The following is a 16,024-nucleotide window of genomic DNA, read 5'->3' on the forward strand; positions in this document are numbered from 1 at the left end:
AGTCTTCAAGTTAAACTAATTTTTTATTTATTTTTAAATATTTATTTATTATGTATACAATATTCTGTATGCATGTATGCCTGCAGGCCAGAAGAGGGCACCAGATCTCATTACAGATGGTTGTGAGCCACCATGTGGTTGCTGGGAATTGAACTCAGGACCTTTGGAAGAGCAGGCGGTGCTCTTAACCACTGAGCCATCTCTCCAGCTCCTTTTATTTTATTTTTTTATAATCTCATGTAGCTCAGGCTGTCTCTGGACTCCTTGTGTAGCTGAAGATGGTCTTTTTACTTTCTCTTCAAGTGCTAGGATTACAGGTATGCACCACCATGCCTTGCCTCCCCCACCCCTTCTTTCTTTTGAGACAGAGTCTTACAATGTCTAGAACTTACTATGAAAGCCACACTGGCCTCGAAGTCACAGATCCGCCTGCCTTTGCCTAGGTGCTGGGATTAAAGATGTGCACCACCATCCCCAGCATCCCCAGGCTGTTTTGTTAAGGCCTCCGACCCCAGTTCTCCTGCTTCAGCCTTACCAGCACTGGTTCTCAAAGTGCATCCAAAGCTGGAGAGAACTCAACAGTGAAGAGCACTGCTGCTGCTGCAGAGAACCTGAAGGTGTTCCCCAGTTACTCATGTGATTGTCTGTGAGCACACACACACATACACACACACACACACACTCTACCACGTCCAGCAGAAATGTCTTGAGATAGGCTTGGAGGTAGGTAACGTTACGCACTAAGCTGTATTGCTAGCTCTTGCTTTTGAAACATTTTAATTTATGTGGGGAGGGTACCCTGAGAGGCCAGAAGAGGGCATCAAGTATCATAATCTGTGAATTTGTACAGACAAGGATGACCTGGAATTCCTGTTTTTCCTGCCTACACTTCCTAAGCACTAAGATTACAAACATGCTCCACCATCCTGGTAAAACATAGGCTTTCATGTAGGCCAGGGGTCCCCAAAACTTCAGGATATAGACGAGAATAACCTTGAACTTCTGGTCTTACTGCCCCCACATCCCAAGCCAGGACAGCAGACACGCTGTGGATCAAACCTCAAACCTAAAGCCTGATGCATGTTAGGCAAGAACCCTACCAACTGAGCTGCATCCAGTCCCAGAAATGTCTCTTTAATTGCTTTTTTTTTTTTTTGAGACAGAATTCCTGTGTGTAGACATTTCTGCCAACTCACTCTGTAGACCAGGCTGGCCTCAAACTCAAGAGATCTGCCTGCCTCTGCCTCCCGAGCACAAGGATAAAAGGTGTGCCACTTCTACCCAGATTACCAGACTTTTCTTTACTTGGAGAGCTGCATGCCCAGTCTCTGCACACCTGCTTCAATCCGGAGTTTAAAGTTATTGTGGCTAGGCTGTGGTGGGGCATGCCTTTAATCCCAGCATTCCCCAGCACTCGGGAGGCAGAAGCAAGCGGATCTCTGTGAGTCTGAGGCCAGCTTGGTCTACAGAGTGAGTTCCAAGACTGCCAGTGCTACACAGAGAGGTTATTGTGTATGACGTATGTGCATGCAGGCATGCATGATGCACGGCAGAGGATAACTGTAGGTCCTACAGTGACCCAGCACCCATCAATAGCATCACCTGTCCATAATGCCTACCTCCAGGGTTGTGATGGGGCCACTGTACTGATCTTAGACAAAGGGAGGAAGCACTCGAGTCAAATAGCCTGTGTGGTGAGCAGTTATCCATCATTTCTGCCGACAGTGGGGGTAGTGGTGTCCTCTTGACCAAGGGACCCCAACAAGCTCACTATCCCTCCTGGGAGGATTTCAGCTCAGTTCCCTTGGCTCGGAGACAGAAAGCAGAGGTGACAATGGGTAGTAAAATTTCAACTTTATTTAGCCAATGTGTTCAATTCCAATATTATGGTAGAAATGCCTCAAGAATGGGCGTTTGATTCAGTCCCAGAGTCCTTGGCTGACTCCCAGTCTGGGAATCAAGGGTCCCAGTTCTGCCTCACACAGGCCACAGCCGTGCTGGAGGCAAATCCAGCAGCCAGAGTGATGTGCCCACAGCCGGCTGGGGGTAGTCCTGACTTGAAGAGTGAAGGCCGTCCAGGCCTGGCCTGGGCCCAGCAGCCAGCCACACCGTCTCTTCCACACGTGAGGGACCCACCCTCTGACAGGATGCGTAAGTCCCATGGTTAACTGAAATCTACAAAAGCCATGCTGCCACGGCAACACTAGTGCAAGGTAGGCGGAGAGTGACTGTGTCCACCCAGGTCCATCGCTCCCACAGAGGGCAGGAGTCTCAGGGAGGCCTTCCACGGTGAACAGGTGAAAGATGACATTTGAAGCGGCAGCATAAACCTCTCTAACAGGAAGGATATTACCAGTGTGAGATCCCCAAATATTTTAGTGAGCACTTGGGACAAAAATCCACATATAAAAAAATACATCACAATTAAAAAAAAATCAAAACAAACAAATAAACAAAAACACACCAAAAGATAGCTCTTTAAGATGGGCTGGCCTGGAGAGAGATCCCTTTCAAAATTTAAAAGCAAAAGAGACAGGTTTAGGTGCACGTGTGTTGGATGGGTGTGGCTTCAGAAAGACTCCCTGGGTTCTGATGGCACTCCCTCCTTAGGTGAGGCTCAGGCTCCGGAGATGTGGGCTGCGGGGAGCACGGCCCCCGAGGTCTGCTCCCCCACTACAGTTCGTCCTTCACGGCTTTCTGATCGTCGTCCTCCTCCATGTCGGGCTCCAAAGCCTCTTCTAGGTCCACGTCCTGGATGGAGGAAGAAATCCCAGTTAGAGCACCACCGCCGTAGTGGACCCCCCCCCCACCCCCAGCAGTGGCTCTGGGTGAAGGACTGAGTATTGGGATGCACGAGGCTTCAGCATAAGGCAAGACACAGCACGGCTTCCAGAGCCAGGAAGCCCAGCTAAGCCGCCATAACCTCCAACTGGGCATGGTTCTAGGAACCTGCAAAATCGTAAACCTGCGGGACAACAGCTCCAGCACGAGGCCAAGCACTGCCTGCTGGCCACTTCCCCAGGCTCTGTGTTGTCTTCTACTCTACAGCTCCTTTGTACACCGCTTCCTGCTGCACCAGCCCCTCAAGGACACACGCTCATGCCTCCTCAAGTTCCACCCTACCAAATCCTGACCTGCCCTCTGCTTCCCCCAAATTAGCAACATCAAGCTGCTGGCCATAAACTGATCTGGAAAGTATAGAGCTCCTGGGAACCCAGTCTCCAGCCTAGGGCCAGAGAATCCCCACAGGAACTAACAAGTGTGTAGTACCCGTAGAGCAAACACAGACCTAGCCAGTTCAAGTCCACGGAAGTGGGACTGAGAACCCTGTAGGACCATTTTGAAAGGTACCTCTAAGATCTCTACTTTGGCTAAGTGGTGGTGGTACACATCTTAAATTCTAGCACAGAGAAGGCAAAGACAGGCAGATCTCTGTGTGAGTTCAAGGCCAGCCTGGTCTACAGAGCAAGTTCCAGGGCAGTCAGGGCAACACAGAGAAAACAAACAGGACACCAAAACCAACCCCTCTACGTTTTAAATGCTGTCTAAGTGGTGCAAATGGAGCATTTCCTTTACACCAAAGACAAAGTCTAAGTCCCTGGGCCCAGGATACACACAGCTGTGCCAGGCACGTGACCACCGAAGCCTCCAAGGCAAAGCCTGAGCTGGCACCTCCCACAAGGACCCAGAGCTGACCACACTCACATCGTCGTCTCCTGCACCGTCCTGGCCACCACTCTCCAGGAATTTCTTGAAACCGTCTAGTGTCCTCTCACCGTTATAATCAATGACCTGTAGGAAATGAGAAGAGGGTAGGAATGAGAGAACCGGGCCCACCCCAGACAGCAGCTTCTGAGGACCTGCCTGCCCAACGGCCCAGCTGAGGCCTGGTGGGAAGCGTACCGTTCTGTCTGCACTGGCTGGGAAGAACTTGAGGGTGGGAAAGCTGTGCACTTTGACGGCTTCCACCTCATTGGCTGTTGAGTCCATCTTAGCAATGACGATATTCTCATGGTCCTTGTAGGTTTCTCCCAGTTTATCCCAAATGGGGGCTAGCTGCTTGCAGTGACCACACCAAGGAGCATCTGAAAGAGAGCAGTGCTGGAGGGCCACGGCGGACAGAGCCACCCACCAGTGTTCACAATGTGTTCTCTAATCTGTAAGCCCCCCAGAGCCCTCACTTACAGAATTCAACAAAGACATTCTTCTTCTCATCAAAAGCAACTTCTTCAAAGTTCTTCCCAACAAGCACTTTGACTGGCTGTTTGTCCCAGTCTTCTGGCAGTTCCTGGCTCATCAGGTGAGGCTAGAGGGAGAGAGAGTACAGTCAGGCACAGCTCTGCCCCAGTCCCCAACCCTGGATAGCTGAGACCCATGCTGTCCCCCAGAAACCATCAGCGCCAATGCTGCCGGCAATCTGGTGAGAGTCTCCAGGTAGATCAACTGAAATACAGATGTGTCCTGGTGCTTGAAGCTCACGTGGCTAGGCTAGCACATGAGGAGGGATTTATCCTAGGGCACATGACCATCACAGGCTCTAGGAATGTATGCTAATGTCTTCATACTTTGAAGGCAGCACTGCAGGAAGCACATGACACTAGATCCCAGAGGCAGAGGCTATCCTGCAAGGTCAGCTGTGTCACCACAGCCCAGGCTCAATTCCACACCTTGATTTTGCCCTCCAGGAAGTGGTGGCAAAATTCTGTGATCTTCTCAGCTGTCAGCTCATCCGACTCTGGTTTGTACTTGGTCATCTCTTCCTCCAGGGTAATAAGCCGCACAGCGGGACACTCCTCCTTCTTCAGGCCAAAGAACTCAAGGATGCGCTGGTTGTCAGTGTGGTCACTGTCGATGAAGATAAACAGGATCTTGGGGGAGAAAAGGCATATTCAGATGGAACCTGGACACATGCTCACCCCTGAACTGGCTTTGTACACCGTGAGTCTGGGGCTGCCTCACCAGGGTAACAGGGCTAGGCCAGTGGACCCACATGGTGCAGACCCTAATGGGCAAATGGGTAGTACTGCAGGAGACTAGGCAGGCCTCTTAGCACCTGGAAAAGCAGCCCACGTCCTGAGGTGGCTCACCTTGCCCTTGAAGCCTTCAGCTGCCTTCTTGAAGTTGCCCAGCTTGCCGTCATAGTCAGACACACTCTTGGGCAGGAACAGCAGAATGTGGGTCTTGATTTCACCTCCAAAAATCTTTGGGGCTGTCTGTGGGACAAGCAACAATTACTAGGTTTGAGCCATGAGCTGTTCTCAGACCATTCTCCCAGGGGTTCCTCCAGAGAGGCCTCACCTGTTCAGTGAACTCGATGACCAAAGGCAGCTGATTGTGCTTGATGAAGTCTAGCAGCTTCTCCTTGGTGATCTCACCCTCAAAGTTGTTGCGGCCTTCATCAAACTACGGACAGAAAAGGGGCTGTGAGCTTTGCTGTGGTCAGCCAGCCTCAAAGGACAGACAATAACTGTACCCGACGGCCTAAACTGAACACAGTCACCACCGGACCCAGCGACAGCCCACAAACGGCCGGCATGTTCACACCTCATGGTCCTTCCGCTTTGACTGAACGGCACAGGCATGAGTTAGTGCCGCCTCTGCAGGCCAGGGCAGCAGGCATCACTACAGAGATAGCATCTCCACAGAACACAGAGCTGAGAAAACAACCACTTGTGTTTCAGAAACAGTGGCCCACAAAACACGATCCTCCTAGGGATGAGCGGGAGTGGGACTACACTGGTGAGAGAGGAAACCAGACCTTCTAGGACATCTACTAGATAAAGCTACTTTGCAGAAAAACAAATGCTGGCTGGAGAGATGACTCCATGGATAAAAGCACTGGCTGTTGTTCCAGAGGAGCCGAGTTCAGTTCCTAGAATTGCCATGGCAGCTCACAACTGACTCTAACTCCAATTCCAGGGAACACTGCCCTCTTCTGGCCTCCAAAGCACCAGGCACATACATGGTGGCGGATAAACATAAATGTAAGCAAATAATCCATACACATTAAATGAGTAAATCTAAAAAAAAAAAATTAATGCATTTTTTGAGGCGTGGTGCATACACACAAGTTGGAAGTCAGAGGGCAGCTGGCGGTGTCAGTCTGTCCGTCCACCATGTAGGCAGGTACTGGGGGATTAGACCTGGGTCATCAGGCTTTGGAGGAAACATCTGTGTGCTGAGCCATCTCTGCGCCCATAGTGACTCACAGCTGCTCTCGAGAGGCTCTGCAGCCCAAGCTCCCAATCCTCCCACCTCAGCCACACTTACTGGTACCCATCTTCCATGGTGTTCCTAGTCTGCAGCAAGGGGTAAGGGGCTTGGAGGATGTGTCCAGAACAGACTGAAGGAACAGAAAGAACTCAGCTACCTCCCAATATGGGATATACACACCAGATATGGGAAGAGCTGGTGAACACAAACATCACTTAGTCTCTGAACCGACCCGACATGGAAATTAAAGTTTCGCATGAATGCTATACCTGATAACAGAATGAACTTATCGATAGCCTATGGTGACTGACGTGAGACAGGTGTCTCCCTGTGCTGCCAGATGATTTCCCAGCCCAGCCTCTGCAGCAGATAGACAGCCACACATCACAAGCTCTACTGTAAAAAGAAAAACCCACTCCACACCTTCATTCCCAGTAACACCTTAGGTCTACCTATCTCTTGTTTGGAGACAGAGTCTCTTCACAAAGCACCAGCTGGCCTAGCACCCTCACCAATTCTCACGCCTTAGCCTCCAGAGTGTTGGACTACAGGTGTGGGACACCTGGCTCTAACATAATACGAATGACAAATGGAATCCGCACATACAAGCTCTTGGGATCCTTAACCATCAGCACCACCAGATTAAGGCATTCTGAGGTCACAAAGCAGAAACAGTGCTCCACCTCCATAGCTTCGGGACGGGACAGCTTAGACCATCCAAGCCACAGCTTCACATACGGAGTGGACAAGAAACAAGTTCCGCGGAGAAAACGCTTTCTTAAAACTTTTCAAGTGAAAATCCCACGAGTCCATCACTGCTCTGAGACCTCTGATGTGAGGTTCTGGGAATAAGTCACGCCCACCCGCCCTTTAGTATCTGTGTGGGCACATGGTGTTCCTCAACTCCTCCCATCCAAAATCCACATGCCAAGTCCCTTATGGAAAAGATCACAGCACCTGTGATCTGTCTATATCCTCTCTAGATGACTTTTGGTTTGTCTGAGACAGTGTTTTGGACAGCCTGGCTGTTCTAGAATTTAAATTTACTATGATCACCAGGCTTGCCTCAAGCTCAGAGATCCAGCTGCCTCTGCCTCTGGAGTACTAGGACTAAAGCCTGGTAGATGACACATTTTTTTTTTTTTTTTAAAGGCAGGGTTTCTTTGTGTAGCTCTGGCTGCCCTGGAGCTCACTCTGTAAACCAGAGTGGCCCCAAGCTCAAGAGATCAAAGATCCGCCTACCTCTGCCTCCTAAGTGTTGGGATTGACTGCTGGTGCCACCATTGCCTGACTGATGATGTAATTCTTAACAATGTAAATACTCTATGGTTTGTTGTTACACTGTATTGTTTAGGCAATGACAAAGGAGGAAAAAGCCTATTCATGTTAGATACAGTTATAACTCTTTGTATAATTTGTAGCCTTGGCTGACCTGGAACCTCTTACAAAGATGAGGCTGGTCTCAACTCCAGTGGTGGGATTGAAGTCCTACAGATGGTTGTGGTGGTGCATGCCTTTAATCCCAGCACTAGGTTAGCAGAGGCAGGGGGATCTCTGTGAGTTCGAGGCCAGCCTGGTCTACAGAGTAAGTTCCAGGACAGCCAGTGCTACACAGAGAAACCCTGTCTCAAAAAAATAACAAAAATAAACAACAAAAACCCTACCAGTTTTTTTTTATTTGTTTTTTTTGTTTGTTTCTTGAGACAGGGTTTATCCTGTGCTCCAGGCTAACCTCAAACTTGTGATCCTCCTGCCCCAGCATGCTGAGTGCTGGGATTACAGACTGTGCCACCATGTCCAGCTTATTCCCAACACTCTGAGCCAAGACAGTTGGATCCAAGGATGTGGTGGGCTGACTACCCATCTTTTCTTACTGGCCACCTTCTACTCTAGTCCTCAAAGTAACTTCAAGAAGAGGTGGGGGGCTGGCACACGCCTTTAATCTCAGCACTCAGGAGGCAGAGGCAGGCGGATCTCTGTGAGTTCAAGACCAGCCTGGTCTACAGAGCTAGTTCCTGGACAGGATCCAAAGCCACAGAGAAATCCTGTCTCGAAAAAACAACAACAACAACAAAAAAAAAAAAGAGGTGGGGGCTGGAGAGACGGCTCAGTGGCTAGGAGCACACACTACTCTTTCAGGAGCATTGCGACACTCCAGGACCCACATCCGTCGGTTCACAGCTGCCTGTAACTCCAGTTCTAAGGGATCCAGAGCCCTCCCTTCTGTACTTGTATGCACACACCCGTACAGCTGACATGTAAATACCCACATAATGAAAAACCTAAAAAACCAAGAAGATAAAGGAGGAGCAGGTAGTCGGGGCAGGACTGAGGAAACTAGGTGAGCGGACTAGTCTTTACTCTCCACCGGAGCCCACAGGGTACAGGTGTCCATGCTGTCGTGCCCACACCAGCCGCATGGAGGGGACACTGAGCTGGCTAAGGCTCCAGCAGACTCTCCAGGTGTGATGCGGAGTCACCATTACCAACAAGGCTCCTCCTGCGCAGAACCATTCACTCCACCACCTCCCACTGAGGGTTGCAAGAAAAACTGACTACCTGGGCTGGGCTGCTGTCTTCTTGGCAGTGAGGTCACACAATTGCTTCAGTCTACTATGGTAAAACAGCTCCCTTCAATACCACTACAGCGCTGTCCCTGCTGTAAACAGCAGCCCCACCAGGTCATGACAGACACTATACCACACCAGTGGCTCTGGCAGCCTTCCCTGGTCCCAGGTCTCTCTTCAGTCTAGGCTACATGTCTTCAAAGCAAGACAGAAAGTGAGCAGTAGCGGGCCTCATCCAGATGTAGCTGGCTGGCCTGGCCTCACTGGGAACTATCTGCCCTTACTAGTCTGTCTCAGACAGTTCCCTGGGGCAGACAGGAAAATCCAGTAGAACAGTAGGAAGCCAGCCTGGGCAACAGAGTGAGTCTATTAACTCAAAACAAGCAAGCAAACGAAAAAAACCTAAAACAAAACCAAATCACTGAGTGTGTTGGAATACACTAGAGATCAGGAACTCAAGGGCAGCCTCGACTACACAGTTCAAAACAAGTCTGGACACCCTGCACGTGTGTGTGTGTGTGTGTGTGTGTGTGTGTGTGTGTGTGTGTGTGTGTGTAGGGGAATCAAGGGCTGGAGAGATGGCTCAGTGGTTAAGAGCACTGGCTGTTCTTCCAGAGGTCCTGAGTTCAATTCCCAGCAACCACATGGTGGCTCACAACCATCTATAAGATTTGGTGCCCTCTTCTGGTGTGCAGACATACACGCAGGCACTGCATACATAATAAATAAATCTTTAAAAAAAAAAAAAATCTGTGTAACAGCCCTGGCTGCTATGAAACTCATTCTGTAGATCAGGCTGGCCTCAAACTCAAGAGATCTGCCTGCTTCTGCCTCCAGAGTGCTGGGATTAAAGGTGTGCACCATGAAAGGTGGGCTTTGGATGAAATTTTAAAACATCTGAAAGAGCTTTTGTCCTATCAAAACTTCACCCAGCACTTTCTCACTTCTCGAATCAGGCACTTAATTAAAATCTCCTGGGCAAATCTACCAAGACAACCAGGAATTGAGCAGCTCTTCTCTCCCTAAGTCTTCTAGTGGGCAAGGGTAGCAGCCAGGTGACGGTCTCCACGAAGGGCTAGAGAAGAGGCTGACAAAAGCACTGATTGATAAGCTGAGGGACGCGAGTTCGTGGCTGTCTCAATGTCCAGCCCTCAGGACAGCTCTCATCTGTTCTTTACCTTCAAATGCCTTCACCTGCAAACTGGTGAAACCCTTTCAGAGACAGGAAACACAGCAACATGGTTAAAAACCAAGAGGACCCTCTCATCTAGGCTCATCTTTCCTGAACAGGCTATCATTCTTTTTTTTTTTTTTCAAAAAAATTTTTTTTCTTTTTTTGTTTGTTTGTTTGTTTTTCGAGATAGGGTTTCTCTGTAGCTTTGGTGCCTATCCTGGAACTAGCTCTTGTAGACCAGGCTGGCCTCGAACTCACAGAGATCCACCTGCCTCTGCCTCCCGAGTGCTGGGATTAAAGGCGTGCACCACCACCGCCCGGCTTCAAAAAAATTTTTTAATCTGATTTTATTTTATATGCATGAATGTGAGGGTGTTAGACCCCCCTGGAACTGGAGTCACGGACAGTCAATGAGCTGCCATGTAGGTGCTGGGAATTGACCATTGACCTGGACTCCTCGGGAACAGCAGCCAGTACTCTCAACTGCTGAGTCATCTCTCCAGACCCCCAGAGTATTTTTTTCCCCTCTGTGCCATTCCTCCCACAGGGGACAGCACTCCAGGGTTTTATTCTCCAGTCCATGAGGACCAGCTCCTGTCTCCCCACTCCCTAGATATTTCCTCTCAGAATTTTCTCTCCCTGGTACACCTTCTACCCGAGTGACATGAGCTTCTCACCACCCCCATCTTGGTACAGCTAGGCTGCAAAAGTATGGGTGCCCAGACAGCACCCCGACTCTCAGGTAAGACAAAGATCAGAGTCTGCTGCATCCCTGTAACGGGAAGACGTGGCAACGACACTTGGTGTCTACAGAAAAACTGACAACAGGATTAGGATCTGAAGGTGTTCAAGTGGGAGGTCTGCCAGGGGTGGGGCCAGGATACAGGGGTCATGGATCCATAGCCAAGGCTCCAGAGCTCTTGTCTAGGCTGAGGAAAAAGTCCCGACAATAGGTTCCTTGGTACCATGGATATAATTAAAGTCACTAGACTGGGAACTTAACAATGATCTTTAGGGCTGGAGAGATGGCTCAGAGGTTAAGAGCACTGGCTGCTCTTCCAGAGGACCTGAGCTCAATTCCCAGCACCCACACAGTTCACACCGCTGGGCGATGGTGATGCACGCCTTTAATCCCAGCACTCGGGCAGAGGCAGGCGGATCTCTGTGAGTTCGAGACCAGCCTGGTCTACAGAGCTAGTTCCAGGACAGGCTCCAAAGCCACAGAGAAACCCTGTCTCGAAAAAACAAAAAACAAAACAAAAAAAAAACACACACACACACAGTTCACACTTGTCTAAAGCTCCAGTCCCAGTGGATGGCTCAAACACCCTCAGACATACATACTGGCAAATGCACATAAAATTAAAAATAAATTTTAAAATTTTAAAAATGATCTTTAAAGCCGGGCGGTGGTGGCGCACGCCTTAAATCCCAGCACTTGGGAGGCAGAGGCAGGCAGATCTCCGTGAGTTCGAGACCAGCCTGATCTACAAAAGCTAAGTTCCAGGACAGGCTCCAAAACCACAGAGAAACTGTCTCAAAAAAAACAAAAAAAAAAAAAGATCTTTAAGCTGGGTGGTGCAGGCCTTTAATCCCAGCACTTGGGAGGCAGCACAAAGGAGGCAGATCTGCTTGAGACTAGCCTGGTCTACAATATGAGTGCCAGAACAGCCAGAATTGTTACACAGAGAAACTCTGTGTCGAAAAACAAACAAAAAAGATTTTTCAGGTCAGGTACCTGGTTCAGACCAGATCTATAGTTTCAACACTTGAGAGATGGAGTCAGGAGAGCTGCCATGAGTTACAGACCACCTGGCTATACGAGTTTCGGGTCAGCCAGCGCTACAGGTAAGACCCTATCTTAAAGAGAGGGAAGACCGGAAAAGAGAGGGAGGGAGAGTAAATGGCTCCAACAGTCACCTTGGTCACATCTCGCCATAATCACCCCTTATGTTGTTCAGGAGGCCTAGTGTGTTGGCTGTCACAGGAAGCTGGTCCAGAGGCCACAGTATGAAGTGGCTGCCACAGTCTAACTCCAACAAGAAGCATCAGAGACCCTTGATCGCTATCCATCCCATCAGCCAGCTTGGTCCTTCCCAACATAAGCAGGCAACACCACCCCCTGCAGACCAACACCTGAACTGCCCAGGCACAGCTGCCCAAGGTGACTCACCTTCTTAAAGAGGACCACTCCATCCTTGCCCAGTTGGTACTTGGAGAACACACCACTGTTGGACGTGATTCCGAAAGGTATGTCATCCACAGCCTCGGCTGCCAGCAAGAACTGCTTGGCAGAGTCTGACTCTACGTCCTGGAAGAGGAAGGGAAGCAGAGGTGACCACACACCCAACTCTGAGCAGAGCTCCTGAGGAGCAGCAGCGGAGTGCCCACCCAAGCGCCAGGATCCTCCCTCTGTAAGGTCCCTCTGCAAGCTCTACCTTGAAGAAACCGATGACGGCCACCTCGCTGGAGTCCACCAAGGACTCCGCAGCCGCAGTGTCAGACAGGGTTGTGGCAGCAGGGCCTGTTCGCTTCTTTAGCCAGTTCACAATGTCGTCAGCTTCCCTGCCAGCTGCGCCCCAAACAAATGCAAGTTCTTGTGAGACAGGGTATCGCCCACCCTACCGGGTCATCTCTTCTGAGCTGTGCCCAGTAGGCTCAAGACAGGCCAGCCCATTCCTAGAACAAGACGCTCTCCTACAGAACACTGGCCGCAGCCTCTGAATTCCAGAAGCTACTGCCGTGCCTGTCAAGAAAGGAGTGTGCACATCTGGAAAGCAGGGCTTGCCCACTAGCTGCTTCTCCCCAGTCTGCTTGCATTTTCCAAATTTCCTGAAGTGCCAGAGTTCCTTCCACTCAGTTTCCGCTCCACTGCTCCACACCGGGTTACACCCTGGAGATGTGGTTAGTCAACCCCAGTGCAAGCTCTGCCACCCTAAAACAGGCTCAACTTGACCCCAACACCTGGGTGGGCCAGGAGTTTCTGTCTGGCCCTACCCAATTCTCAGATGGGTAAGAACTGGAAAGATATGGAGTGCTTGACTGACACAGTGAGGAGAGAGAAGGCCTGCTTCTTCCTTGAGGTAGAGGCTGACAGGTGATGCTCTCCTCCTGGACTGGTCACTTGGACTAATTAAGGCTGGTCTGCACATTGGATCTACCATGACTCTGGGTGTTCCACTACTACCTGGCTAAAAACAAAAATGTTTTTTTCTTTAAATTTTGTTTGTGGGGGCTGGAGAGATGACTCAATTGTTAAGAACACTTGCTGAAGCCAGGTGTAGTGGCTCACGCCTTTAAACCCAGCATTTGGGATCCCAGATCTCTGTGTTCCAGGACAGCCAGTGCTAAACTAAGAAACCGTGTCTCAAAAAACAAAACAAAAAAGAACATTTGCTGCTCTTCAAGAGGACCTGTGTATGGTTGTCAGTACCCACAATGGGTGGCCCACAACCGCCTGTAACTCCAGTTCCAAGAATCCAACACAGAATGCACAAGATACAATAAACAGTGTTTCTGGAGCCTGTGCACGCACACACAATAAAATGTCGCCATGCCCAGTTTATTCAGGGGTGGGGACTGTATCCAGGTCTTCATACACACCACGCAAGAACTCTCCCAACTGAACTGCGTACTTTTCAGGTGGGGTCTTACTCTGCAGATCTGGATGGCTTGGCACCCAAACTAGACTGGCCTCAAACTTGCGAGACAGTCCTGCCTCTGCTTCCCAGGCGCCGGCCACAGGCATGAGCAAAGTTCTGGACCACGAACTTACTACCCCGACAGTGAACTCACGTAAAAAGTAGAGACCACAGACAGCCGAGGAAAGTGACCAGAGCGGCTGACACTGACCAGTACAAGGCTGCTCAAAGGATTTTACAGCACAGGGTAAGTTGCTTTCACGCCACCCAGCACATGGCTTTGAGTGGCTATTTCAGGAAACTGGCTTTGGAGACCCAAGTCGTCTTCTGCGGGCAGTAACTAATGAATTGCCTATGTGAAGGCCCAGCCGCTATGAAAATAGCTTTAGCAGTGGCTGGGTGACAACTGGAAGCTTCGATTTGCAGGCTGTCACCAACGACTCGGATGTTGAGGCTGTGAAAGGGTTCCAAAGGGAAGTGCAGCGAATGCTTGGCCAGGTATTGGCACACACTGTGAGCGATGCCTATGAAGCAGCCGGAGTGCCACGCCTACACTATCTGGAAGCACTATTTTCTGTGAGGACCAATAGCCCAAAGCCCCGTGCATTCAGAGAGGCAGTCGCCTCCCTCCCCTAATTGGTCAATCCTAAGATAAGCCTCAGCCAACATGCCACTCTGGGGTCATCACAGATGTGACACTCTTCCTGTCAGGTACTCCAAAAAGGGAACTTTCTTCCCATGGTCCTCAGATGCCAACAGGGTCCCCCCAAACCTCTGCAAAGGTTCCCGGCCACTAAGGCACACTTCTGGGGCTCCCAAGCCTCTGCGAAGGTTCCCAGCCACTAAGACACACTTCTGGCTTAGCTCCCCAAGCCTACACAGTCATTGGAGGGCAGCGCTAGGGTCACACCTGTGTATTCCTTGGGGGAGGCTGTGTCTCCATTCTTGAAGAACTTGATTGTAGGGTAGCCACGGACGCCATACTGCTGAGCCAGGTCAGACTCTTCCGTGGCATCCACCTTCGCTAGTCGAATCTCAGAACCTTCCGCCTTCAGTTTCGCGGCAGCTTTGGCATACTCAGGGGCCAGGGCTTTGCAGTGGCCACACCATGGGGCATCTGAGAAGGAAGCAGGTCACTGGAAGGCGGTCCTTGACCCAGGTCTATTGCTCCCCTTTCTACTTTGTACCTCCCTTTCATAAAAACCTTATCAGCAGACCAAGATAACCCCTCTTAACGCAGACACGAGACTGAGCTGATAGCTGGTGCTCTTGGGCAATATCAGGACAGAGGCCATGAGTGACAACTCCAACCCCTACTTTGCCCTGTGACCACCAACACGGCAAAATAATCCTGACTTGTAACGTCCCATTGTCTCCAGTAATCAGGGTCAATGTATCCCTCGGATTCCCCACTAAGAATGCAGGGAAGGTTAAAAGGTTGCTGGCCCAGCACTATCCCTAGCAAGAACTAGCCCAGATGCCTATCAGAATCTACTCTTTCTAGTGTGGGAACGTGACAATCTGTCAAAGCAGCCTGGCAGCTGTGCTGGAGTTCACACACTTGTAAAGAGAAGTAAGGCTTAGGACCTGGCCTACTTCCCAGTGAGGAGGCGAGGGCAAGCTACACGGAGGGTGGGCATAGTAAACAGGGCTGGACCTGTTCTATCGGCATTGCTACTGCTCACACAGCCCATCCTGTTCTTCCCAGCTAACAGACGGATCGGGCCATGCAGACGTCGGGCACAGACACCTTCCTGATCCTAAGCCACTCAGCCACCTTCCAAGAGCCCTGAACACAACGATTTCCACTTTGGGTGGGAAGGATGCTCTCTGGAAGGCTTGGAAGCAGAGAAGCTGACAGTAGGTGCTCCCAGCGAGGTCCAGTCCGGAACCCGCCAGCCTGTGCTCCCTGGGACAAGCCGGGAACTACGGGCCACCGCACCGGGCAGCGCTGGGTGCCGCCGAGTGCGGCCCTGAGCTGCGGTCCGTGGACCAGGGGCCCTGCCCGCCCGGGCCCGCGGCTCACTCACAGAACTCCACCAGCAGGTAGTTGTGCGCCGCCAGCGCCTCTGCGAAGTTGCTCTTCTTCAGCACCAGGACGTTGTCCTCCTCCTCCGGGGCGTCTGCGCCCACCCTGGCCACCCAGGCCAGGGCCAGGCACAGCAGAGAACGGCTCAGCATGTCGGACGTCGGCAGCGGGCGGGGCGGTTAGGTTGGAGCCGCCGGGACAGCCAAAGCGACGAGAGCGCGCGTGTAGGTCCAGACCTCGCCTTTATAAATCTTGGGCCGGGGACGCGCCCACACCTCCCCCTCGCCGCGCGCGTCGGCCGCCGCGCGCCTGCGCCCCGCCGCGCCGTCTGATTGGCCGAGACGCCGAGGGGCCCGCCCTCTCCGCCGCACGGTCCGAGGAGACCGGGAGGCCTGCCCGT

The 16,024-nt window shown here is 51.1% G+C and overlaps 1 protein-coding gene across 1 annotated transcript; it reads right to left on the reverse strand.

The window, feature by feature from the left end:
- Window positions 1–1,837: 1,837 nt before the first annotated feature.
- On the reverse strand, window positions 1,838–15,802 carry P4hb (prolyl 4-hydroxylase subunit beta). The gene is made up of 11 exons (XM_050140310.1): window positions 15,626–15,802; window positions 14,506–14,712; window positions 12,393–12,526; window positions 12,128–12,265; window positions 5,299–5,403; window positions 5,088–5,213; window positions 4,668–4,868; window positions 4,186–4,306; window positions 3,904–4,085; window positions 3,706–3,792; window positions 1,838–2,751 (listed from the first exon to the last, which is right to left on the reverse strand). The coding sequence occupies exons 1-11, from the start codon at window positions 15,774–15,776 to the stop codon at window positions 2,674–2,676; spliced, it is 1,530 nt and encodes a 509-aa protein (XP_049996267.1). The 5' UTR covers window positions 15,777–15,802; the 3' UTR covers window positions 1,838–2,673.
- Window positions 15,803–16,024: the final 222 nt, after the last annotated feature.

Source organism: Alexandromys fortis, unplaced genomic scaffold (genome assembly GCF_014885135.2).
Source record: "Alexandromys fortis isolate MF-2015 unplaced genomic scaffold, M_Fortis_MF-2015_v1.1 scaffold_39, whole genome shotgun sequence".
Classification (NCBI taxonomy): Eukaryota; Metazoa; Chordata; class Mammalia; order Rodentia; family Cricetidae; genus Alexandromys; species Alexandromys fortis.